This window comes from Leptodactylus fuscus, chromosome 10, assembly GCF_031893055.1.
Source record: "Leptodactylus fuscus isolate aLepFus1 chromosome 10, aLepFus1.hap2, whole genome shotgun sequence".
Classification (NCBI taxonomy): domain Eukaryota; kingdom Metazoa; phylum Chordata; class Amphibia; order Anura; family Leptodactylidae; genus Leptodactylus; species Leptodactylus fuscus.
The window spans coordinates 24647468-24673923 of record NC_134274.1 but is presented as its reverse complement, the minus strand read 5'-3'; the positions used below and the strand labels follow the sequence as shown (position 1 = coordinate 24673923).

At 46.1% G+C, this 26456-nt stretch overlaps 1 protein-coding gene and 1 pseudogene across 3 annotated transcripts in view; one reads left to right on the top strand and one right to left on the bottom strand.

Annotated features, from left to right (window-relative positions):
* Positions 1-7816: 7816 nt before the first annotated feature.
* LOC142183634 (small nucleolar RNA SNORA17) lies at positions 7817-8000 on the bottom strand (annotated as a pseudogene).
* A 3031-nt stretch (positions 8001-11031) lies between these two features.
* The window catches only part of PLEKHA1 (pleckstrin homology domain containing A1), a 31755-nt gene continuing 16330 nt past the window's right edge, over positions 11032-26456 (top strand). For all 3 annotated transcript variants that reach the window (XM_075257550.1, XM_075257551.1, XM_075257552.1), the window contains exons 1-4: positions 11032-11172; positions 25461-25621; positions 25858-25914; positions 26001-26046. In XM_075257550.1, the coding sequence (XP_075113651.1) occupies positions 25481-25621; positions 25858-25914; positions 26001-26046 (244 nt within the window). In that variant the 5' untranslated portion in view covers positions 11032-11172; positions 25461-25480. The remainder of the gene's footprint in view (positions 11173-25460; positions 25622-25857; positions 25915-26000; positions 26047-26456) is intronic.

The following is a 26456-nucleotide window of genomic DNA, read 5'->3' as shown; positions in this document are numbered from 1 at the left end:
ATAATTCATCTGATGTTTGTGTAGGAAAGGATAAGTCCTCCAAAGCGAGAGATGGTCATTGTAATTGCCCGGATCCCGTACATGGACCCCCCTCAATCCCTACTAATGTAGATGAGAATGAAGTTTGTAAACGGTTTCCATTTTGACATTTCTCATATTCCTTTTATCATTCTGAAAGTCACACTTTATGCCAGCTCTTACTAAATTTGCTCCCCGTCATCTTTTCCTGGCTGGGGCTGGATTACGCGTAATACGCATTTGGTTTAGATTTACTTGTCACTGTATTCATGTCTGCTGAATAAGGTTCACACGGGCTATGAGGGTAATACGGGCAGTGATGTGGTCTAAATAGAATTAGGGGCTTGAGCTGCACCTTATAAGAGGGGGACATGACGTTTATCCTCGGGGCCACATCCGGCCCCAGATCCTGTGTTGGCCCCAACAATCTGGGCAGAGACATTCTTAACTGTATCTAATGGCTGTGGAGTAACAGGGAATAGTGACCACAAGATACAAATATGTTTAAAGGAATTCTCCAAGATAAAAAATACAGGTAACCTACCCTAAGAATAAGTCATCAATAACAGATCGGGGGGGATCTGACACCCAGCACTACCATAAATCAGTTGTTCTCAGCAGCTGATTCACAGAAAATGGAGCAGGAGGCAGACAGCTCCGTTCTCTGTGTAGTGGCCAGATCAGGTACTGCAGATCAGCTTCCATCAGCTGCAGTGATTCTATAACCCAAACTGCTTTGATACTGAAGAAAGTACAGATTTTTTAAAGGAAAAATATCTTTGTACCATGTTAGCCAGTGGATATGAAATCTAAAAAATTGAGAGTCTTCAGTAGTTGATACCTTTTTTAATGGATAACTTAAATGATGACAGATTGCAAGCTTTCGGGACTGCCAGGTCCCTTCATCAGCAGGGGCGGATCCAGGGCCGGGCAAGCTGGGCCCCGCGGAGCGGCCGGGACCTAACAAAATGGTCCCAGTCGGCATGTCCCGATTCCAACTGAGCTCAGCGTTAAAGCAGAGCTGACAGCTCCTGCTTTAAACGCCTATGTATTCGGCTCATCGGCAGTAGGACGCCGATGCGCTGAATACATAGGCGTTTAAAGCAGGAGCTGTCACAGCTCAGCTCCTGCTTTAATGCTGAGCTCCAGCATTTGTAGCCGCGATGTGATGACGTCATCACATTGCGGCTACAATATGTGTATGAGGGAGAGAGCTGCGGGGGAACGAGGAATGGTGTGTGTGTGTGAGAACGGCATGATACTGGGGCAGATGGAGGGGGAGAGAACAGCATGACACTGGGGCAGATGGAGGGGGGAGAACGGCATGACACTGGGGCAGATGGAGGGGGGGAGAACAGCATGACACTGGGGCAGATGGAGGGGGGGAGAACAGCATGACACTGGGGCAGATGGAGGGGGGAGAACGGCATGACACTGGGGCAGATGGAGGGGGGGAGAACAGCATGACACTGGGGCAGATGGAGGGGGGGAGAACAGCATGACACTGGGGCAGATGAAGGGGGGAGAACGGCATGACACTGGGGCAGATGAAGGGGGGAGAATGGCATGACACTGGGGCAGATGAAGGGGGGGAGAACGGCATGACACTGGGGCAGATGGAGGGGGGAGAACGGCATGACACTGGGGCAGATGGAGGGGGGAGAACGGCATGACACTGGGGCAGATGGAGGGGGGAGAACGGCATGACACTGGGGCAGATGGAGGGGGGAGAACGGCATGACACTGGGGCAGATGGAGGGGGGAGAACGGCATGACACTGGGGCAGATGGAGGGGGGAGAACGGCATGACACTGGGGCAGATGTAGGGGGAGAACGGCATGGCACTGTGACAGATAGAGTGGGAGAGAACAGCATGACACTGGGGCAGATGAAGGGGGGGAGAACGGCATGACACTAAAGCAGATGAAGGGGGAGAACGGCATGACACTAAAGCAGATGAAGGGGGAGAACGGCATGACACTAAAGCAGATGAAGGGGGGAAATGAAACTGTGGGCAGATAAAGGGGGAGAATGGCATGAAACTGGGGACAGATAGAGGGGGGGACATGAAACTAGGGGTAGATGAAGGGTGTATATGAAAATGGGGGAGAGATGGAGGGGGGGACATATAATTTACGGGTGACTGTAGGAGGATTATACTGTGTGGAATCACATGAAAATTGAATGAGAATGGGTGGAGTCAACATAAAAGTGGGCGGGCCCTAATGTGCTGCGGCGCGCTGCGCGCGCCGCACGTTTTGTTCCCTCTTTCTAGTCTTCAACAGTTGGGAAGTACAGGTTAGAAGTGCAAGACCCCCCAGTAAGTAGGGCCCCGCCAAAGTCAATTGCCCAGGGCCCCGCAAACCCTGGATCCGCCACTGTTCATCAGGCATGGTATAACACAATGTCTGAAGGCAAGCAGATTTATATGTGTCTTGTGAATCTTACACGTCCGGTTTCGCACATGATCAGACCAGTTCTCCATGACTATTTACATGGAAACATCCACTACATGATTGTGTCTACTTTATACAGTGAATGTGCTTGATCTTGACAGGTAACATTATATCTGACAGGTTTCCACACTGTTTATGCAACAGTTTTATATAGTCCTTATATACCCAGATCATTTCTAATCTTTAGAGGTGTCTTAAGAATATTGCTATCATCTTAAGTAATGTGTCCCAATACAGCTTCTAGACAGGGAAGTAGCTAATAGAGGTGCAGAGTTAGTCGTCCTTCTGGCCTTGGTGCCTGGGATGGTGCAAATGCCTTCTGCCACAAAGAATACCCAAACCATCCATGGCACATGGCAGGAGAGAGCCCTGTTATAGATTTTGCATTGGCAAAGAATTTGTTGTCCGGGTTTAGAAAAATATGTCTGCTTTCTACAAGAGAAAGTATCACACCTGGCCATGGCTCGTGTTAGGTATTGCACCTTAAGGGTGCATTCACACTGAGTAAACGCTAGCTTATTTTGTAGTGTAAAATTACACTTGTAAATTTTGCTATCCCATTGACTTCAATGACATTTTACAGGTGTATTTTTACAGGCGTATTTTTTACAGGCGTATTTTTTACAGGCGTATTTTTACACTTGTAAAAAAATATCATTGAAGTCAATGGGATAGCAAAATTTACAAGTGTAATTTTACACTACAAAATAAGCTAGCGTTTACTCAGTGTGAATGCACCCTTAGGCTGCATTCACACAGAGTAACGCCAGGCGTCATTTGTGTGTAATTTGTGTGTCTTTTACGGCCGTCATAAAACGTTTACATAGAGTTCTATAGGAAAAGACGGCCGTCATTTACGGCCGTCATTTACGGCCGTCATTACAATGACGGCCGTAAATGACGGCCGTAAATGACGGCCGTCTTTTCCTATAGAACTCTATGTAAACGTTTTATGACGGCCGTAAAAGACACACAAATTACACACAAATGACGCCTGGCGTTACTCTGTGTGAATGCAGCCTAACATTTTGCATAGGATGGCACTCAACTGCAATACCACGCACAACCAGTGGGAAGCTGTGGCGCAGTGTTGGGAACAAAGCAGCCATGCTTTTCTAATGCTGCGCAATCTGAAATCTAACCTGGCCCTGCCAGTCAATGAAGGACGGATAGAGGAGGATATAGGAGACCAGTGTGGGGTGTAGCAGTTTGGAGTAACGGAGATGCCCTCGGTGCTCCATGTTGCTCATTTGCATATTATGAAATAGCTGAATATCTCTGCAACAGAGACACGAATCTTCATGGGAAAAAAATCATTACATTCTGGTGCTGGTTTCATAGACTTCACCCTGGTTACACTGGCTCGTGTCAGATGTATCTAGACATTTGCCGATGAAAGTCTTAACAAATCACAATGTTTGGTCTTCTATTTTAATCCTCTTTATTAGCTGTAACCGCCTTCGTTTTTATGTCATTTGTGAATAAAGTCATATCACTTTGAATTGCGTAACAATCGGGAGTGCCATGAATTTCTTCCTTCCCTCTGGTGACAGACTCCCTATATAGTAATGAGAGCTGCTGTAACCCGGGGCGGTCACTACACAGAACATAGCGCTGTGTTTCCGACTGTTCTCTGTATTATTCCTGGCTGTGGTGGCTACTGGGAACAGCTGACTGGTGGTGCTGCTGGGTGTTGAACCCCCACCGATCTGATATGCATGACCTATCTTACGCGTAGGCCATCAATATGTCTCAGTCTATTGTGTGGGTTGTCATGTTCTCATGTCAGCGGGGTGACTGGTAACAAGCGGTATGATAGAACTTCCTGTATTCTGGAACAGGAAGTCTGTTTTGCATAGGAAAAATGTCTGTTAAATGAATACATATATACAGTATATTCAGCCTCCTGCTCTCATAACAGAGCAAATTATCAACACCCCCCAACTGTAAGCTGAGAATTTACTTATGATAAACCATGCCTCTAACCCCACTAATGCCCCAATACAGTAAGGGCCCGTGCACACGGAGTAAACGCGCACTCATTTTTGCATAATACACGTGTAAAGAATACACGTGTAAAAATCAGACTCCCATTGACTTCAATGACATTTTTTACACGTGTATTATGCAAAAATGAGCGCGCATTTACTCCGTGTGCACAGGCCCTAAGAGTGTCTTCCTTTGTGTAACACATAGTGATGAAGCCTCCAAAGTGCCTCCAAATAGTATAATGACCCCTTAGTGCCTCCACATAGTATAATGACCCCTTAATGCCTCCATATAGTATAATGACCCCTTAGTGCCTCCACATAGTATAATGACCCCTTAATGCCTCCATATAGTATAATGACCCCTTAGTGTCTCTACACAGTATAATGACCCCTTAGTGCCTCCACATAGTATAATGACCCCTTAGTGTCTCTACACAGTATAATGACCCCTTAGTGCCTCTACATAGTATAATGACCCCTTAGTTCCTCTACATAGTATAATGACCCCTTAGTGCCTCCATATAGTATAATGTCCCCTTAGTGTCTCTACACAGTATAATGACCCCTTAGTTCCTCTACATAGTATAATGACCCCTTAGTGCCTCCATATAGTATAATGACCCCTTAGTGTCTCTACACAGTATAATGACCCCTTAGTGCCTCCACATAGTATAATGACCCCTTAGTGTCTCTACACAGTATAATGACCCCTTAGTTCCTCCACATAGTATAATGACCCCTTAGTGTCTCTACACATTATAATGCCCCCTTTTGGCTTCCACACCGTATAATGTTTCTCTAGGGGCCCCCACACCATATAATGGCCCCTTGTGGCCCCCACACAGTATAATTTACCCTTGTGACCGCCACACATCATCATAGTATTCAATCTAATCTGCATCCTCATACTGCCCACCACCCAGGACGGCCTCCAGAATCTGAGACTGTCCAGCTGAATCTGGGACATAAGCATCAAAGTCTAATCAGAAAACCTATTATTTCCAGAAGCCTAAGAGAGGTGACAGGTTTTATCCGCATAAGGGCAGCGTCGCCATACATATTAGATGAATGTTGGTTGGGCCAGCCAAATATGGCAGTAGTTCCATCTAATGTGTATGATGTGTCCTGAGTGTCCCCTGACGGCAGATGAATATTGAATTGCACATTGCTGATCCTTTGTTCTCTAAGGAGATAAGCCTGGCAGAGAATTTTATTTAACCAATTAGCCTCTGCCCGCGACGTCGTCTGTGTGTGGCTTCGATGTTCCGCCTATATTCAGCAAATTGCTATCGTCAGTGGTTTACCTACTCCGGCGTTTCAGCAGTTCTCAAGCTGTCCTGCTGCTGAACTTGTTCTTCGTGCCTGTGATTGTTCTGGCATCTCAGCATTTCGCTGGAGCACTATATAATGAGCGTGTTGTTGGTGTCGATGATCCGCATGCGTCGGCGTTGCATTTGTCAAGCTGGCTGCCACTGAACTCGTTCCTCACACCATGCCCGTGATTGTTCCGATATCTCAGCAGCTTGCTGGGACGCCATATAATGAACTTGTTGTTGGCGTTGATGATCCGCCTACTCCTGTGTTTCGGCAGCTCTCAAGCTGGCCTGCCGCTGAACTTGTTCCTTGCACCAGCATCTAAGCAGCTCGCTGGGATGCCATATAATGAGCATGTTGTTGGTGTTGATGATCCGTCTGCTCTGGCGTTTCGGCTGCTCTAGGAGTTGCTTGATTCCTAGCTTGCTTAATCCTCCTGTGCTACACAATGGACTCAGTGTTTGCTTGGGTTTCCTTCCAGACTCCAAAGACATAGTGATAGGGAATTTAGATTGTGAGTCCTATATGTGCCACCCCAGGACAGTGAGGCCCACAATGTCATAATGGTTATGTGACATCACAAAAATCACTGAGGTTGATCACGTGACCCCATTGGGAACAGGATAAAGGGGGCCATTTTGGTAATGACAATATATTACAGATTTTTTTTCAGCTTTCACAAATATTTAATTGGTCTAGAAATTAGAAAATGTCTGGGTCTTGGACAATCCCTTTAAGCTAACCGTTGAACAATGAGCCACTGCTTCTATCAAGCTAGCCCCAGTCCTCCCCCCCCCACCCCAACACAGGAACAACCCTAAGGGTCCATTCACATGGAGGAATTTGGCGCTTAATTTTCTGCACATAAGAAAGTGAGGCATTTTTTTCTGTTTTTTTTTTTTTTTGTGCAACACCTTTTTTCAGCGCGGAAATTCAGCACCATTTTCCTCCTGTGAATGAACCCTATAACAACAGCTTAGACTAAGTGAAATTATGAGTGTGGTGTGAACAGCGGCTGAATCCTTCCCTTGGCTATCTACTTAACTATTTATACATACCAGGGTGGTGCACAGCCCACAAATTAATAATAATATAATAATACATTTTATTTATATAGCGCCAACATATTCCACAGTGCTGTACAATTTGTAGGGTTCAAATACAGACAGAAAGATACATTACAAAGAAAAGTCATTTCACACAATGGGACTGAGGGCCCTGCTCGCAAGATCTTACAATCTATGAGGTAGAGGGGGTGACACAAGAGGTAGCAGGGGCGGCATTGCTTATACAGGGGGTCAGATAATTCTGTAATAGAGGTGACTGTTATTACACAAACTTAAAAAAACTTTATGAGCCGTCACCAGTCGTGTCCTTTAACATGTGGATGGAGCTTGGACCTATAAAGTTATCCTGAGATGGCATCATATCATGTGGGGAAATGTGGGAGTGGGGACAGAGGAGGGTTAAGGGTTTACGTTAGACATTGTGATAGGCCTGTCTGAAAAGATGCGTCTTTAGTTTGCGTTTGAAACTGTGAAATTGGGAGTTAATCTGATTGTCCGGGGTAGAGCATTCCAGAGAAGTGATGCAGCTCGGGAGAAGTCTTGTATACGAGCGTGGGAGGTTCTGATAATAGAGGATGTCAGTGTTAGGTCATTGAGTGAGCGGAGAGCACGGGTTGGGCGGTAGACAGAGATGATGGAGGAAATGTATGGGGGTGCGGAATTATGGAGAGCCTTGTGGATGAGAGTGATAACTTTATATTTTATTCTATAATGAATAGGCAGCCAATGTAACGACTGGCACAGACCCGAGGCATCACTGTAGCGTCTAGCCTGATAGATGAGCCTGGACGCTGCATTCAGAATAGATTGTAGAGGGGTGAGTTTAGTGAGGGGAAGACCGATTAGTAAGGAGTTACAGTCAGGGCCGCCGATAGGCCAGTACTACTGCTACTGGCGTCAGGGGCCCGGCCAAATTTAAAAATGGGGGGGGGGGGCCGGGCAGATCTGAGTTGAACACATACGCGGCTGAAGCGAGGAGCTGACACAGGTCAGCTCCTCGCTTCGCCACTGCACGCCTCTCCCGCTGACACATATGCGGCAGAAGCCAGGAGCTGACCTGTGTCAGCTCCTCGCTTCGCCGCCTCTCTGGGTGACACATATGCGGCTGAGCCGGAACCCGGCTCAGCCGCATATGTGTCAGCGAGAGAGGCGGCAGCGGCGAAGCGAGGAGCTGACACAGGTCATCTCCTCGTTTCAGCCGCATATGTGTCAGCGGCAGCGAGAGAGGCAGCAGCGGCAAAGCGAGGAGCTGACACAGGTCAGCTCCTCGCTTCAGCCGCATATGTGTCAGCTGCAGCGAGAGAGGCGGCAGCGGCGAAGCGAGGAGCTGACACAGGTCAGCTCGCTTCAGCCGCTGAAGCGAGGAGCTGACCTGTGTCAGCTCCTCACTTCGCCGCTGCCGCCGGCTACCCAGCAGTGTAGACGCGATGTGATGACGTCACATCGCGTCTACAACTGTGCGCCAGTAAGAGAGAGAGGCGCGCAGAGAGCAGCGGGGGAACGAAGGAGAAGGTAAGTGTAATGTGGAACGTGAAACTGGGGGCAGATGAAGGAGAGGACGGCATGACACTGGGGGCAGAGATGGAGGGACAAGAATCTGGGGGCAGAGATGGAGGGGACATGAATCTGGGGGCAGAGATGTGAGGACATGAATCTGGAGGCAGAGATGTGAGGACATGAATCTGGGGGCAGAAATGGAGGGGACATGGATCTGTGGGCAGAAATGGAGGGGACATGGATCTGGGGGCAGAGATGGAGGGGACATGAATCTGGGGGCAGAGATGGGGGGACATGAATCTGGGGGCAGAGATGGAGGGGACATTAATCTGGGGGCAGAGATGGGGGGACATGAATCTGGGGGCAGAGATGTGAGGACATGAATCTGGGGGCAGAGATGGAGGGGACATGAATCTGGGGGCAGAGATGGAGGGGACATGAATCTGGGGGCAGAGATGGAGGGGACATGAATCTCGGGGCAGATGAAGGGTGTATATGAAGCTGGGGGAGAGACGGAGGGGGGACATATAATTTACGGGTGAATGTAGGAGGATTATACAGTGTGCGGGCATTTTGTCCCTCTTTTGGGTCTTCAAAAGTTGGGAGGCATAGGTACAGGGAGCAATGGAAAGATGTTAGAAGGTGGATGGGGGGGATTGTTGGGACATCGGGTGTGCGGCACTGCGGAGAGGGAACTGGGGCAATAATATATAATATATAAGTTTTTAGCTGGAGAATAATAATGATGTAGGCCGCTATGCTACTAGCATAGCAGCCTGTTTGGGGGTGGGACTTTCACTTTAAAGGAGTGTTCACATTGCGTTTTTGGCCTCCCTTGCTGGGATACGTTGGTAACCAGTCACAATCAGCTACCCACTTATCCCTGCATGGAGAACTGCAAGCCCCCCCTTTTTTTTAATGGCCAGTTCTTCGTGCAGGGATAAGTTGACAGCTGATTCTGACTGGTTACCAACGTATCCCGGCAAGGGAGGCCAAAAACGCAATGTGAATAAGCCCTGAGGATTTATTAAGAGGGCTCTTATAGATGGTGTGGGCTCTCTATAGGCGCTGTCACACGGAGCAGATTTTACCTGCAAATAGAATCTGATTAAGCCTCGTAATGCTGCTAAATAAAGGGAAATGTAATACAGAATTGGTATGTCGCAAAATAGGATAGTTTTAAAATGGCGGGGGGGGGGGGGGGGCAGACACTTAGGCTGTATGGGTCCCCAAAATTCCTGATGGCGGCCCTGGTTACAGTAGTCAAGGCGAGAATGAATCAGAGAGACAATAAGTGTCTTTAGTGTATCTCTGGTAAGGAAAGGACGTATTCTGGAGATGTCTTTGAGGTGGAGGTGTCATGAACGTGCGAGTGATTCAATATGAGGGGTGAAGGAAAGGTCTGCGTCAAACATGACCCTGAGGCAGCGGACATACTGCCTAGGAGTTATAGTAAGGCCTGAGACTGCAATGGATATATCAGGGACAGATCTATTAGATGGTGGAAACAGTAGTAGTTCAGTCTTGGAGAGATTTAGTTTCAGATAGAGTGAGGACATGATATTAGAGACAGCAGAGAGACAGTGTATTAAAGGGGTATTCCCACGTCGCATACTCACCAGTCTTCATTGTTGTAAAATCTTCTGTCTTCCTGCTTTGTTGCTTCATTGGTGGGCTGGGTTACATATGCAAAGCCAGCGGCGAGATGCTGCTGGCCCTGTGTGCACGCTCATAGACCAGTCTAGCCTTCACAATGCGAATACAGACCCGGCATCCACCTCTCTCTATTACAGCGGATGCTGGGTCTGTATTCGCATTGTGAAGGCTAGACTGGTCTCACTATCTATGAGCGTGCACGCATCTCGCCGCTGGCTTTGCATATGTGAATACAGACCCGGCATCCGCTGTAATAGAGAGGCGGATGCCGGGGACGATTAGACGCTGGCACAGATGCCTGCAACATCGCTATGCTCCTGCCCTGCATGAAGCCAGCAGCAGCAGGAGCGATGCTGTTATTCCGCTCCTCCCCCCTAAACTACCCCCCCCCCCCCCAAGGCTCGCTCCCCTGCACTTAGCCCCTCCTCCCCCTGAGAGCAGCAGATACATCTCTTGACTTATGACCAGATAAGTCAAGGGATGTGTAAAAAAAAAATGAATAAAGTAAGATAATGGACAAACAAAGCAGTTTTGCTGAAGCAGTGTATTTAGGAAAAGTCTTACATTCACATTAACAAGCAGTATAGATAGGATCCTTGTGATGGGACAACCCCTTTAAGGTGTATATCCATAGTACTGGCACTTGCTGCAAACTGATGACTGGTGGGGGTGTCGGTTGTCAGACCACCACCGATCTTATAGCTGTTCCAATATAGGACAGGAAAATGCTTAAAAAAAAAAATCCTGCAGGTAATAAAATGCTTAAAATTCCCGGCATTGGTTGTGTCAGTAGTGTAATATAAAGGCACCTGTGTTATATTATCAGCTCTGACACAGCTCACACGTAACTTTCTATAAATGCGCTGTATCTGGAGAGGTGTGAGGTCTGCCGGTGACGTCATCCACAGCTTTGTACTGGAGGCGGCGCACAGGGAAGGGGGCGGGTACGCGTCAGTGACGTCACGCATTCTTTGCCCTCTGATTGGCCCGTTGACTGTCAGCGGCGGCCATCTTTGAAGTGTCAGTGCGAGGCTTGGAAGGTGCAGGGAGGGAGCGGCTGAGAAGTGATGTCCGGAGTGCACTAGTGTAGTAGTGAGTGTGAGAAGTGAGTGTGAGCGCCGCCGCCTCCCGGGACACACACCGAGCGCACAGCTATGAGACGGCTCCGTACAGGTGAGACACCGCACACACACTGGGTCTTCCGTGTGGAGCCCCCTCTGCAGTCAGTGGGGGAGACCGCGGATATAACTGATAGAGAAGTGTCTGCAGTCAGGGAATGCTGGGAGTTGTAGTCCAGGCTGCAGGTGACTGGTCGGGAGAGGTGCTGGGGATTCTGCTCTGGGCTTCTTTGGCTATTGAGTTGCTGCTAGCACAGCTAAGGCGCTGTTCACATGTGTCTGGTTTTTATTTTTGTTTAGGGAACCTAAAACCAAATCTGAGCACATTAGGGGATATAGTGAGGGCTGGATGGCGGCTTTGGCCACACCGTTCACTTACATTAGTCACAGGTGACATGGCGGTCTCCGGTCATGCGTGGGAGTCGCAGTTTAGCGCTGGCCTACAGACCCCATGGCTATAAGCAGGTCCATTGGGTTCCCGACAAGGTGGCCGTCCTTTAACTTCTGCAAATCCTAATGTTGCCTCCAACACGTGTATTAGTATAGCCTTAAAGGAAGGGGGGGGCCCTGACCAGGGGCCCTGATCAGGAGGGTCCCAGGTTATCCTATGTGACTGGAGCACTGGTCACACATATGGCTTCTGCTCTGTTCACTCCTATAGCAGTGATGTAGAAGTTGCTTTTTGTTGGCTGTCCTTTGAATGGAGCTGCAGCGCACTGACCACCCTGAAGGGGGTGACTCAAGATTCCGTTCTTGACACCCCCACTGATCTGGTAGTCATCCGCTTTCCAATCTTGTTCATGCTGGAATCCCTGTATAGTGAACGTTGCGTTTCAGTTCTGCACCTCTGCTTGCTGTCACTGAAATGTATTCTAAATTGATCAAACGGGGGGGGAGGGGTCATGGCCTGTTTACGGGTCTGACAGAACTGAACTCCTCCTCATGAGACTGTCACCCACATCACAACACATATATACACCTGGGTGCTTTAGGATGACACAATTTTTAATTTTTTTTAACCATACATTAAATTTAAATGGATATTTCCATCTCAAGCCTTCCACGGGATGGGCCATCAAGGAAAGAAAATAAATGTGATTATAATATATGTATTATCTGTGATCATTCTTGGGGTTGGCCCCCAATATCATACCAATGGGAGTCTTACTCAAACCCCTGTTTGATGGGACTGCGGTGAGTGGTCCGGGGGCAGCAGCCTCTTGCTAGTCAAGTAAACGGAACCTAGCTGTTGTGCCCCACAACATCACAGCTTGGTCTCATTCATTTGGAAGAGAAGGACCTTGTGCCTGAAGAACGTAACATCAGGGGGTGTTCACACTACCATTGGTGACCGTTAATAGTGTCCATAGCTATTGTCCACTACAAGGTTATAGCCTCAGACACTAGCTGAACCGTCAGGAATTTGTTAAAACTTCCATTAATTTCAATGGGATCTTGTGTCTGTTTACATTCGTCAGAAGTCTTTTTTTTTTTTTTTTCCAGCAGACAAAAAAAATCTGTTATGCAGGACTTTGTGTCCGTTAGAAAAAATGGATGTTTGACAGACGGCAGCAAGTGTCCATAATTTTATAACTATGAAGCCTAATAACGGACAATAATTGAGAGCCATCAGTTACTGTCCGGTATTTTGTGTCCATTGTTTATTGCACATGCTCAGAAAGCAGAAACAAAACAAAAAAAACAGATACTAAGGACGGGTTCACACCTGCTCCCGGTCTCTGCTTTGCAGATTTCCGTCTTCTGCACAAGAAACTGGACAGGAGATGGAAACCGGCAGTCAGTTTTCAAACCCATTCATTTGAACGGGTTTGCAAAGTGTGCGCCCATGAGCGTCTTCTGCCTGTCAGCGGCAAAACTTTTTTTTTTAACCGGACACAAAGTCGGACATGCAGGACTTTGTGTCTAGTTAAAAAAAACAAACCGATTTGGCCGTAGAGACGCAAAAAACGCTCAGAGGTCGACACTTTGCACACCCATTCGGGTGAATGGGTTTGAAAACTGACTGCCAGTTTCCATCTCCTGTCCAGTTTCTCGGGCAGAAGACGGTAACCCACGAAGCGGAGACCGGGTGCAGGTGTGACCCGCCCTAACTGATGCTAGTGTTTTTTTTTTTTTTTTTAAACTTAACACCTTCTCAACAGAATCCAGCGGTAGTGTGAACCCTGCCTAACTGAGAAGAGGCTGCAGTCTCTATGATGCACTGACCACTGGGGACTGCAGCATGTCTGACCCACAATATGATATTGATGACCCATCCTGAGGAAGATCCCTTGTACTTCAGATGGATGAGAGTGTGGCTGAGTCTGTAAACGGAATCACAGGTCTTTATTAGCACTGGCAGCACCTTTATTCTGAGGTAGGGGCATTCAGAGCCCCCTTCATTTAGGAAGTGGTTGCATTTATAGGTATATGACCATTCTCTGCTGTGAAGGGAGCGTAGTGTACATGAGTAACCACTGCTCCACATGCTGTACTTAGCTATGTCCATCTTGCGCCTTGTCAGTATGTGAGGCCTTAGGGTGGGTGGTCTGTTTTGCACCCTATTATATCTATGAGCTAGACAGTTGCTGCTGGACGAGCGTCTCCTTCTATAGGTGGCTTAGAACCTATAGGTGAGCCTGTGGTTGGAGTGGTGGAACTAGGGACTTGTGGAAACCCCATTCTTGTGATTGATGTGTGTCCCAGTGGTCCAACCCTGAGCGATCAGACACTTATTCCCTATCCTGTGTTTGCGGGAATTTAACTTTTTAAAGGGGTTGTCCAAGAATTAGGCAAAATGAAGAGGAGGCCAGGGAAGGTATAAAGTCTGTCTCTGGTGTCCATTGCTGGTCTCTGTCTATGCAACGCTGGGCCTAGATCAGATGAAGTCTTGTGTCACATGTGGCCTCAGTGGTGGCCGGAAAGGACCCAGTGATGTCACTCACATGTCACCAGGTCCTCTCCTGCTGCCTGTGATAGGCCTCAGCGGCTATATGTGGTACAGGACGTCTGCCAGCAAAGGCACTATGTTTGTCCAAATGGACAGCCGCAAATTTTATGTTACACCTTCCCCAGTCTCCTCCCTGATTTGCCTTATTCATGGACAATCCCTTTAATTGAGAGCCAGTGACCACAACAGATCTGCACATGGGAACTGGCTGTGATCTCTGCACAGCATCTGGAAAACCCCTCTAAGCTTTACTGTGAGAAAGAATGTCTTGTATGTGAGGCGGTAATAAAGACGGCTCGAAACATTAAGATTTCCATGCAGATAAAGAAGAAAGATGTGAACACACAGGTTGATGAGCGGAAACATACATGTGACCGCACAGGTTCCCTGCCAGATTTGTAGCGCCTGTGTGATCCCACGGGCTGTACATATCCAAGGCATTACTATGTCAGAAATGTTGTTTGCTGTTTGTTTAGTCCTTGTTAGCGGAGGCAGAAAAATCATGAATGGGCATGTACTAAGATATGTGAAGCCTGCCATGAGCTGGTGCGCTCGCATGTCGTAGAACAGGTTTACACCCACTTACTACAAGCTGCACGCTGAGTGATGTAGTGTCAGGGCCAGACTACAGACCTTTAGTCATTTTCTTCAGTCACCTTCTTATAATAATGCCAGTTTTTGGAAACCTTAGTAAAAATATTGTTTTTGGTGCTTTGTACAATTTGCTCCATGTACGGATATCCCTAATGTGGTGGTCACATTGTCATCTTGGCTTTTGGTAGCTTCTACTTGTAACCATGTACATATAAGGCCTGGTTCACATCCGTGTTCGGGTTTCCATTCAGGGAGTCTGGCAGGGGATCCCCTGAACGGAAACCTATACGCATTAAAAAGTGGTTACCTAAGAAAGCACACGGACCCCATAGACTATAATGAGGTCTGTGTGGTTTCCACACGAAACATGCGGAGAGAAGTGTTGCTTGCAGTACTTTTCTCTCCGCATGTTTTGCGTGAGAACCACACGGACCTCATTATAGTCTCTGGGGTCCGTGTGGCTTCTTAGGTTACCATTTTGTTTAATGCATATAGGTTCCCGTTCGGGGAGTCCTCAAGCTTACTACCCAAACACTGATATGAACCGGAACTTAGACTAGTGTCACCAAATTCTGTCAACTTCGGCAGGAACGGATGACAATGTAATGTGTATTGGGAAGTCGTAACTCTCACCCTATGGTTGATATTGGGGGAAAAAGAAGGGTCATGCATGTTGACTTGCAACATGCCCGATCTTGTGATTTCAAGGCAGATGAACCATCACTAGAGAAGTTTGGTGGCGCCCCATACCCATCTCCTCATTGAAAACACATGCATGCTCGTTCACATTAGTGCAAGGTGGGAAGAATAGCTATTGTCTGAATGAGTGTCAAGCTGTGCCACAACCAGTATCGCCACCAGCGATCCAACTTTTCCAGGCTTCTGAATGACGATCGTGCTCAGTTATGTAAGGGCAGGATGTGTAGGTTATCCATTAGCCCAAATACAGAAGAGAAGGCGCTCCCCGTTATTGTAATTCCAGAAACTTATAAAGAAATTTGGAACTTTATGCAGGAAGTAAAATTAATTAGAAACTTCTGATTCCCACCATTACATCTGAGAGCCGAGCGTATATCCTGCAGCTTTCACATGGAGATAATATAGAAATGACCAGATGTGTCCCATTACTTGTCCCCCTAAAACCCTGCAGACAATAGTCTGCTACTGTGAGGAAAATTAAAGGGGCTATTTATTTATTTACATTTATTGTGGTTTTTAGCTAAGAAGCCTCATAAAATAAGATTAGCCATTTCTTCCCTTCTAACTTCATGGAAGTTGCCCAGTACTGGCATTATAAATATGCAAAGTACAGTGCAAAGCGCCAGGTGTGGGCATGAACGTACATGTGTCCCATTGTGGTGAGACAGGTGTCTGCGTCTTTATAGGGCTGGCTTCTCTGTCAAGGTTCAGCTCGCTTTTGATCCTGGTTTTTAGTATGTAAAATATCTTACATCAAGGAAAGACTCACAGGGTATTGTTCATGCGTGCTCTGTGTAGCTCTGCTGCGGGTTGGGTGATGTACTTTATAATGATATGGCCACATGGGACAACTCTGCAGCTTATGTTTCTGTCAGGGACCACCCACAATAGAAGGGGTGCTTTATGTGGCAGTATTCCTCTGGAATTGCACTGGTCATCCCTCTGCTTTTAACCAAGGTGAGTACAGGACTGTCAAACTGTGTTGTGTGGATAAGCACTAAGTCCTGTGTGGACCAAACCATAAAGTCCTGCTCTTTATGGTCCAGGGGTTTAGTGTCTTATATCGCCCTGTTATAAAGCCATCCGTTCCTGCAATGAAAATAATAAAAGCTTTGTAGTTACCCTGCCGCTGTTCTGCACTAAAGCCAAAGAAATGCACTTCGGCTTCAGGGCACATGCCCCATATCTCTGGCACTTGCACACACTGTAAATCCGTGGTGTATGTCCTTGTTTTCACTGATACGATAAGAATCCTTTAATAGTCCCACCATGGGGAAATTCAGTGTGTTACAGCACCGTGGATACAGTAATATATTACAAGAAAGAACACGAACCAGCTCTTAGCAGATAGAAAAGATACCAGGAGTCATGGCAACTAAGAAGAAAAAGAAAGACTCAGGATCATTTAGTTCTGTGTGTGGAGTGATCTTCGTTTAGCCTGCTCAGGGGCCGGGAGCACCAGAGATGAGTTCGATGAGACTCCTTGAACTCCTCTGTAGGTAAGTATAAATTCCCAAGCAATCCATGCTGTTAGTTTTGGTACTTGATATGCTGTTTAGGCTCTGTACTGTCAGGGGTGGTGTCAGGCAGGAGCAGGAAAAGCGGCAGAGCTCCAATCAGAAGTGGACAATGTCAGAGCTCAGAATACATGTCTCTACCGGAACATAGAATACATGTCAGACATTGGTCCATTTCATTTGATGAAATCGATGGACATTAATGCCACTCCATAGCATGCAGGCTTTTATACTGTGCGCTGATGGCCCCTCTCTTCTTTTCCATTTTGCATCAATGTATTTTAAATTAACTTTGAAGCAGACAAGATGGCGGCTTTTTATAGATTGTGTTGATATGTTCTTCTTTGCATGATACCGCTTTAACTTGCATTTGTGGATTGCATGGTGAACTGAGTTCACAGACCATGGGAGAGATTTATCTATGTCAGTCTTGTGACATAGAGGTATGATATTGTGAAGCAGATTTGGCGCAAGGCCCTTATTTGTGTAAGACGTGAACCACAACCCCCATTCTGGTCCTCACTTGCCACATTCTGCAAATGTGATGGGGACGGGGCAGTTTTCTTCACCAGGAGTGTGTGATCGATTTTATGAAGAGGCCGGAGGGTCTGTAGATCATGAGCATCCAATATTGACAGTGGGCCTTGTTCCTTGGGCACATGGGTTTATCCAGAGTCTTTTGAGTGCCTTCCTGAGATATAAGCACAGCTATTCTGATACAGGGCTTTTGCAGAAACTTCAATACCAGTAATGCCCTTTACCAGTAATACCTCTCTCCATGAATGTGTACCAGAACTGAATGATAGACAAAGATGGTCTACAATGTAGAGCGGGACCAGTGATTTGTCTGCCATCCAGCGCTGGCGGTAATAAATGAACTATTGTCTCCCATCGCCAGTACTGTACTCTGGATGAAGATTTGAGCTTTGCTGTCTCTTTCAGACCAGATTTTTAATGTTATGAATATTCATAGGGCTTTTCAAGACCGCCTTTGTTCCCAATGGAACTGCTGCAGAATGAAGGGAAGTGACTATGTGCCTGTTTTCCATAAACCCATCCAGTTCCTAGCTGCGCCCACACTTTCTCCAGCATGGACTGCCGGTCTTAAGCCCTTGTCTCCAAGGGGTAATGTAACCGTGCTAGAGGAAGGACTGAGAGTAAGGGGGGGGCTTTGTGCATCCTGCAATTGTTTCCCTGAACCAGAACAATGACCCTAATGTTAGTTGCACATTCAGCTGCAGAAAGAAATGTATTGATCGTCGGCTCTTGTCCTGCTTGTGGCCCTTTACATGCACACACTTGAATAAAGCGCTGCCCCCTCGCCCACCGTATGTTTGTTGGTCCTTTGTCTTGGATGCAGACTGAGACGTGTTGTTCTGTCCGGTATACAATACATATCAGTACAATGAGGGAAGTTAACATTAGAGAGAAGAGAAGTGTGGACTCTTATAAAATATAGCAAAGGGAACTCAGCCCGTCATCTTCTTTTTCCTTTATTTCCTGCATTTAACACTTATGACTTCCAAATCTATGACTGATGCCTAAGGGAGCATTCATGTTGTGCACCAAAAATACAGTAAGTGTATGTAGAAAGGGTTTCCTTATGTTCTGGACCCCCAATGATCATGAAAATTTGACTTCCCTGAGTCTCTGTGTGAATGGTGTTGTACTTACATATCCAGTGCTTCATTCATCTATATGAGACTGGCGAAGATAACTGAGCCCAGTGCTCCATCACTCCCATAGACATGAATGGAGGGGCGGTTGTGTATGTGCTACCCGCCACTTACACAAGGAACACGTGTCCCTTTAGTCTCCATCCCCTTGTATGTCGGAATAACCTTTGTAAGGCCCCCAAAAACAAGTTACATTTTAATCCCGCAACATTTTTCATTGAGTTTTTACTGCATTTACATAGGGAAAACCGCTTGTAATTTTGCAGCAAAAAATGCATGGCAGAAACGCAGCGATAATGGCCATAATGCACATTTTGTAACTGACTATATGCAGTGAGAAAAAATACTCATATTTTAGGGTGTGATGCAAAACTTTCTAGTATTTCTTGCTTTAAAGGTTGCCCAGGATATTTTAGTATTGTGGGGGAAATCCATACTCTTCTTTCCCCAGTGCTCGGGTGTCCCAGGTCACTGTCCGGTCGGAAATCCCCAGCACGTGTCCATCGAGGCCAATGTCACAGGTGACGTCTCATTGTTTTCAATTGGAGACCAACACTGTTTAAAAAATCTCCTGTAGATTTTGTGGTGGTTTCTGCTGCACAATCCACAGTTTGAGTATCGGGCTGAGTTAACCCCGTTGTGTCTGGGGCTCATCAGTGAGCAAGGCCGTGGGGGTACACAGGGCTGGAATTGGCGAGCAGTCTGAAGCAGAAGATTTTCTCAAATTCTTCATGGTCCCTTGTGTGAACCTGCCCTTTTCTTGTAATCTGCTTGTAAATCTACATGTTAATACATCCTGAACAAAGCCTGTGGGCATATTCACACCGGGCAGTAGTGCTGCATTTCGATGTGGTGGATATTTAATGAAAGGCTGAAAACTTACAACATTGCTCATGGGGTTGTCAAAAAGTACAATAGAAACTCTTCCAGCTCACCCATGGGTTAAAACCTCAGGATTAGTTCTGAACTGTGTTCTCTCCATAACTATCTTCCCATGAGCAATAGACTGGGAGCAAGACATTTAATTGACTATGCCGACTTCTAAGATTCAGTGTAGTCATCTGCTGGCTGCGGCTCTTGTCAGGCAAGGACAACTTACCGGTCACAACGCAACTGCATTCACTATCATTGGGTACAAAGTAGTTGAGACCTTATGTTGGACAAGTACAAGTCACCATATAGTGCGAGTATAAAGCGCATATATATATATATATATCTCGTACTAATATTATAAATGTGAAAGTTTGGATGTTTGTGTGTTTGTTCCTCGATCACACAAAAACGGCTGAACGGATTTGAATGAAATTTGGCACATAGATAGATTGTAACCTCAATTAAAATATATGCTACTTTTTATCCCTTTAAATGACATGGCTTCACGACTGTTATGAATTTATGTTCATATACTATATTACACTGCTCTTATCTCAGCTTCTGAGAAAGCCAGGGCTGTTATGTCTCTGTGTAAAAACACGCTAACCCTCAGTGTACATGCATTTGCATAGTATCTGATCTGCTACAGGCACTTCTGACACACTGACATGGCCAAACACCTTTTAATGAAATTGGCAGTTTGGCAATTTTAAACATGCCTGGAAAAAGAAAATCTAATTTGTCGCAAACGACGAGAGCTATGAAGGAAGCCAGAAGTCACAGACTTCTCCTCAAGTGGAGCTGAGGGAGATCATCGATGCCAACAACATGCTCATTATATGGCGTCCCAGCGAGCTGCTGAGATTCTGGAACAATTACAGGCACGTTGCGAAGAACAACTTCAGTGCCAGGCCAGCTTGAGAGCTGCTGAAACGCCGGAGTAGCCAGATCATCAATGCCAACAACACACTCATTATATGGCGTCCCAATGAGCTGCTGAGATGCCGGAACAATCACGGCCACAGCGCGAGGAACGAGTTCAGTGGCAGGCCAGATTGAGAGTTGCCGAAATGCCTGAGATGCCCCAACAATCACAGCCATGCTGCGAGGAACAAGTTCAGCAGCAGGACCGCTTAAGAACTGCCAAAACGCTGGAGCAGGCAAACCATCGACGCCAGCAATTTGCTGAATTTAGGCGGATCATCCACTCCAACAAGTCACGAGCAGAAGCTAGTGTGTGTATATGTGTATGTATGTGTGTGTATATATATATATATATATATATATATATATATATTCACACACTGTGCACATGGAAGGAAGGTGCACTTATTAAGCTACTTGCATCTTTCTAGGTATTAATTGCACCAATATTTTTATTTTACTTTTTTGTCGGGGAGTGGTAGTGTGGCCAAAATACGTTTCTTCTCTCGTCATATTTCTAACTTGAAAAAATGAGCATCACGTCCAGCATCGCACAGCCCCATGTACGTGATGCCTTATAGGGAGCAGAATTTGCAGTTTTCTCTGCGCAGTTCCCAGGAGTTGTAACAGGTCTGTGAATTTAAGCTAGTTTTACCCTCTACTGTGTATGTGCAGATATAGTGTCAGTCCTCATGTACACATATAGGTGCCCCTGACTATTCCGCGCGTGTGCTGCATCTTATTGACATATCAGAAACTTGGATGTGAATAAACATGTTTTGCTTCCCAATACAGCAATCTGTGTGTGTAGAAATACCAGACAGCCTTGTTTTCCCAGGTTTGCAGCTAAGGCCATGGAATTAATAACATTTACTAGGTACTGTGCTCTATTAGTTTTTGGCGCTGCATAGAGGTTACAGAATGGCTCGCTGCTGGCAGTGCTACTTCTCATGTAATGTACGGAGGGCATCCAGCGTATCGGTTAATATAGGAGCGTGTACAGAGCTTGCCTTACTAGCCATCCTCTAAGGCAACGGATTGAAACTTCCATTCACATGCAGTAAGAGAAAACCCAGATGAGCCTGCCCATTTTAGTGCACAACTCTCTTATTTAGAGCAAGTGGTCAGGCATCTGATACTCTCCATTCATTTCACTGGCATAGCAGAATGCACCACCATTGCTACTTAGGCCTCGTTCACATCTGCGTTGGTAATCTATTCAGGGGAGTCTGCATGGAGACTGCCCCCCGAACGGACTACCGAACGCATTGGCAAGCCATATGCAGTGAAAGCACATGAACCCCATAGATTATAATGAGGTCCATGTGCTTTCTGCACAAGTCATGCGGACAGGAAAGTAGATCGTGAGCCACTTTTCTTTCCGCATGTTCCGTGCAGAGATTGTGCCAATGCGTTCGGTAGTCCGTTCGGGGGGTGGGGGAGTCGCCATGTGGACTCTCTCGGATGGATTACCGACACAGGTGTGAATGAAGCCTAAGACATTACAGAAATTGTGCTGTTATGGACACTTTTTCCCTATCCACCTAACAGGAGATAAGTGTCCGGTCACAATGGACCCGATCACCAGGTCCCCTAGTGATTTGGACGACAGGGAACCAAAATTTCTTTAAAACCTGCTTGTGAATGTTTTAGAGCATTATGGTGTGACCTCAGCCTTAGCCAGTCTATAGCTGGTGTATGGAAGTGTCTGGTGTTTGTAGCCAGATGGGCCAAATTTATCACACACCGTTCACCACTCTGCTTTGGCTATGTAAGGGTCTACATTTTTTTTTTTCCCCTGTAACCAGCATGGATCAATGATGTTACCAAACTTGGCCCAGTGATCATGACTATATCTGCTCCTTTGTCGACTGATACCTTACGTGTTCATGCTGGCAATGGTCAATGTTATTGTGTATGATCATCGGCCACTCACCTTACTGAGTTCTGCCTCAAGTATAGGACTTATCTAGATTGTAGTGACCGGTGTGAAGGGTTTCCTATTATTCTATAGGCAGTAGTGATAAAATGTCCTTGAATTGCCGTCTTATGTCAAGTTTTTGACAGCAGAGTGTAACCATGCCTTAGGCTTACCATACATATGACATACTGTTGAGATGGCTGATATCTTAGCAGTAGTGCCACCTTTTTCCCTTTATTTGTTGTATACATATGACATACCAGTCACCAGTCATTCTAAAATCTAATGTAACGCTAAATGACTCCTCAATGTTCTCAGCGCATGCGCAATACATGTGACATTGACCAGGCATCACCGCAGTACTCCACATGTACTGAGGACGTGAGCGTGACAGATCTCTGGGCCAGGTGGGATTAGACATACACTGGCCGGCCCTTTATATCACCGGACGGAGGGACAGGACAGAGAGGTGGGAGGCTACGACAACACCCTCATTGCTCCAAAGAGCTCATTGTCATATTAATAAAACCGGCCATATCTCTGCAACAGAGGCGCCAATTCACAGGGGGGAACTCTGTATCTATATGCAGAGCTAAGATTTGGTGAAAGACTACCTCTAATATAAGAGGACATCTTATATTACATATGGAGGTGCAGTACATACCCCATGCAGTGTTATGTCCTATTACGCCTGTATTCATCCTATTGATACGGACAGTGTTGAACTAAGATAAATACATTGCGATCTTATCGGATTTATTTCTGTTTTTGTAGATCCTGGCAGAGCAGATTCAAAAAAAAATAAATATATATATATATATATATATTGGCCCATTCTTATTCCCAGAAAGCTTTCTACCCTCCATGTAACCCACACCTTAGTTGGTTCCTTATTTGACTTGCCGCCTCCCTCTGTATTGAGCTCTGTGTTGACCCAGCCACACGTCGTGTACGAGAGAAGTGGTATGGTCCAAGAAGTGAGGACGTGTCTGTAGTACAGGAAGTGGGAGTGGTGGGACTCGGGGAAAATGGGCGATTGTTCTCTTCTCATAATACTGAATCTATATTCCTAGTGGTGTCCAGCAGGTGTTAAGGGTTGTGGCTCAGGCAGTGGGATGTATAACCCAGGCAGATGTAAGCCAGGCTTTGTGGTGGTCGAAATCTATCTGATCTAAAAAAAACTTCTCAATTTTTGCTCTTGTCATGGTCTCGGACTACAGCTCTTCAGCGGAAGATTCCTAATTGCTTATGTGACATAAGCCATTCAATGACATAGACATTGAATGTCGTTTAATCCACCAGTTTCGGTCACATCAGTTGACTTTCTAATGTGTGAGAGGGGCACAACTTCCCCCTAATGACTGATGTCCGGGGGAGGGAAGGCTCACACTGATTTCGTCATGTCCTCTAATGTGGTACACCCTTGGACGGTTCCTTCCGTTCTTGCAGCCTGATTTATTGAGAGGCCGCACTAGTCGGGCGTTTTATTAAGACTGACGTATGAAAGGCCTGTCGTCATAAATCTGCCCCAATGTGTTTTTGCGTGGAAGCTGCGAATAAGAACTTATACCGTATACGCTTATATATTTCTAGCTGTGTTTAGGAGGCCCTTAACCTATCAACTGCTGGATTTTCTTGGATGCCAGCCATAATTTGTAGTCCATCGACCCTGTGTGTAGACCCTTACTCCAGCCATAAACATGACATAGGTGTTAGTCTTGGCTATTTTTGTCATCTCCTCCATACACGTGAATACTTCCGCTATATGCCTCTGATAACTGGAAAAAAACAAGGTATGAACAAAGACTAAAAGACTCCGAACAACTTTCTAAGAGCGCTGGCAGGTCTGTATACGTCTTGGAAGCTTATCGGCTCTGCAAATATTTGGGCCGGGTGTGATAGGCGTGTTTGCTTAGGCCCAATACTTCCTGTCCAGACTTCAGCTGAAGGGTATAGGCGGACTACTGGTCACTACATATGGAAATTGTCTCGTTAACCCATTAGGGTTTCTTCAATTTGTCTTATCTAAATGTGCATGTTTAATTTAGGGACAGGGTCTGGATGTAACCAGGGTCATAGAAGTGTCGGTGAGTCCCACAAAAAGTAACCAATACCTATGGACAGTCTGAGAGCTGGTTACTGCCTGCACATGTGGTCAGATGGAGCCTGCATAATCTTCTATGGTTGCACTTTACCTACTTTTTTGGAATTTTTTTTCCTCCACTAGTGTTGTGCTTTTTTTTGTTTATTGCCCGTCTCCAAACAGAGAGGCTGCGCTAGTGTGAACCTGGCGTCACTCTATAGACCGCTATGTGTCTTAGGCCTCCATGAATGTGTAGCTGGAGGTTCCCTATGTCAGACAGTTGCCTCCTTTTCGGCCGTACACTATACTCTTGTAGTCCAATACTATATTAAGTTGTATTTTGACCTTTAACCCTGTCAGAGCCTGTTTTCAGTTTTCTAGGAGCCATAAACCAGGCTATAAAGGCTAATCCTACCTTAGGTTTTATTGGTTTCATTTTTACTGTATTTACTTCTTGCTCCTTTCGTTCTGTGGGTCTGTATGAGCACGGTATACGCACTTCTCCTTATAGATTGTAAGCTCTTATGAGGGGAAGACCCGGCTCACATACAACAAGCCTCCCTATAGGACTGTTTGCTGGAGGGAACCTTATTCCAGTTTTTAGATGGCCTACGTTTCCCACATTTACGCCAGGTTTTGTAGCAGAACTATAAAGACATAATACATCTGCCCATTGTGTTATTGGGAACATCAGTAATAAATGAATAGCCCACCTGGAGGATCTGACCCATCCCTATATTACATGAGCGGCCCTTCATTTTGTGTCCCTTTCACTCGTATTGTTTGTTCATGCTGGTCATTGCTTTTAGTTTACTTTCTCGATGTGTTGCCTCTGACTAAGCCACTGAGTAATAGATATGTCCTATATCCTGCAGAATGACTGGTAACCCCACAAGTATAATGTACAACCAACCACTATGTTAGGAAGGCTGAGCATGAGCTGGCGTCTTCTTGATACTTTGCAATGGTCCTGGGATATTCCGGTGTTTTCCGTCTAGGATTCCCTAGAATTTAGGGGGTCTTGACAGCTGGTAGAAGGCAGGGCCATGGAGTCAGCCAATGTATTACACACTATAGTGACCATTACTGTGCTTCATTTTCCACAGGGTAATGTTCCAACCCAGACATGCCTTACGTGGACCGTCAGAATCGCATTTGTGGCTTCCTGGACATCGAGGAACATGAGAACAGCGGCAAATTTCTCCGGAGATATTTCATCTTGGACACCAGCCAGAATAGCCTGCTATGGTACATGGACAACCCCCAGGTGAGCCGTGGCTTCGTAGTACTATATTAGTCACAGACCGCTGGACTATCTGGTTTGTTGTCACGTGACGGCACATGCCTTCTAATGTGGTGAGACTATGACCATGGGGGCGACGTGTCATGGCCTTTAGTCAGTAGGTCAATATTTTTCAGCTTTCAGATATATGCTAACAAGATTGTGGTTTTCGGTGAAGGATTTCCTGTTTTCTGAAGCTTTTTATATCCATTTATTTTCAGAACCTCCCTGCAGGTTCCCCTTCTGTGGGGTGTCTTAAGCTCACCTACATTTCTAAGGTAAGACTTTCTGGATGTTCTTAAAGGAAATAAATATGTCAACCCTTTATTTTCTTGTAGTCTTATCCAATCCTCTCTATACACAGGTCAGCGATGCCACCAAACTTCGACCAAAGGCAGAATTTTGCTTCGGTAAGTTACCCGTCTTAATTCACTTATCATGGATGACTGGTTTGGTACAGAGTCACTTAATACAAGACCATTTAAAGGGGACCTTTCATGTTAAAGGTCCTCTTTAAAGGGGTTGTGTCATCGTCAGATCGCTGGGACCCCAAGCCAAGTGTATGTGTGAATGGGATGCTGAGGGTCAGAGTCCTGGTTGGCTGAATGTTTGGTGTATGGCTTCTTTGGAGATCGCATTTGTTCCTGTAGGGCACGGGTACTCAACTACTTTTAGTAAAGATCCATGGACCTGGATCTGCAATCGGGTGAAGATCCAAGATAAACGTGTCCAGTAAGTACATACATTAGGACACTCCTCTAACCTTTCGTGGTCCCTCCAATGGCACATTTGACCCTACCCAGTCCTCTTATGAACTCGC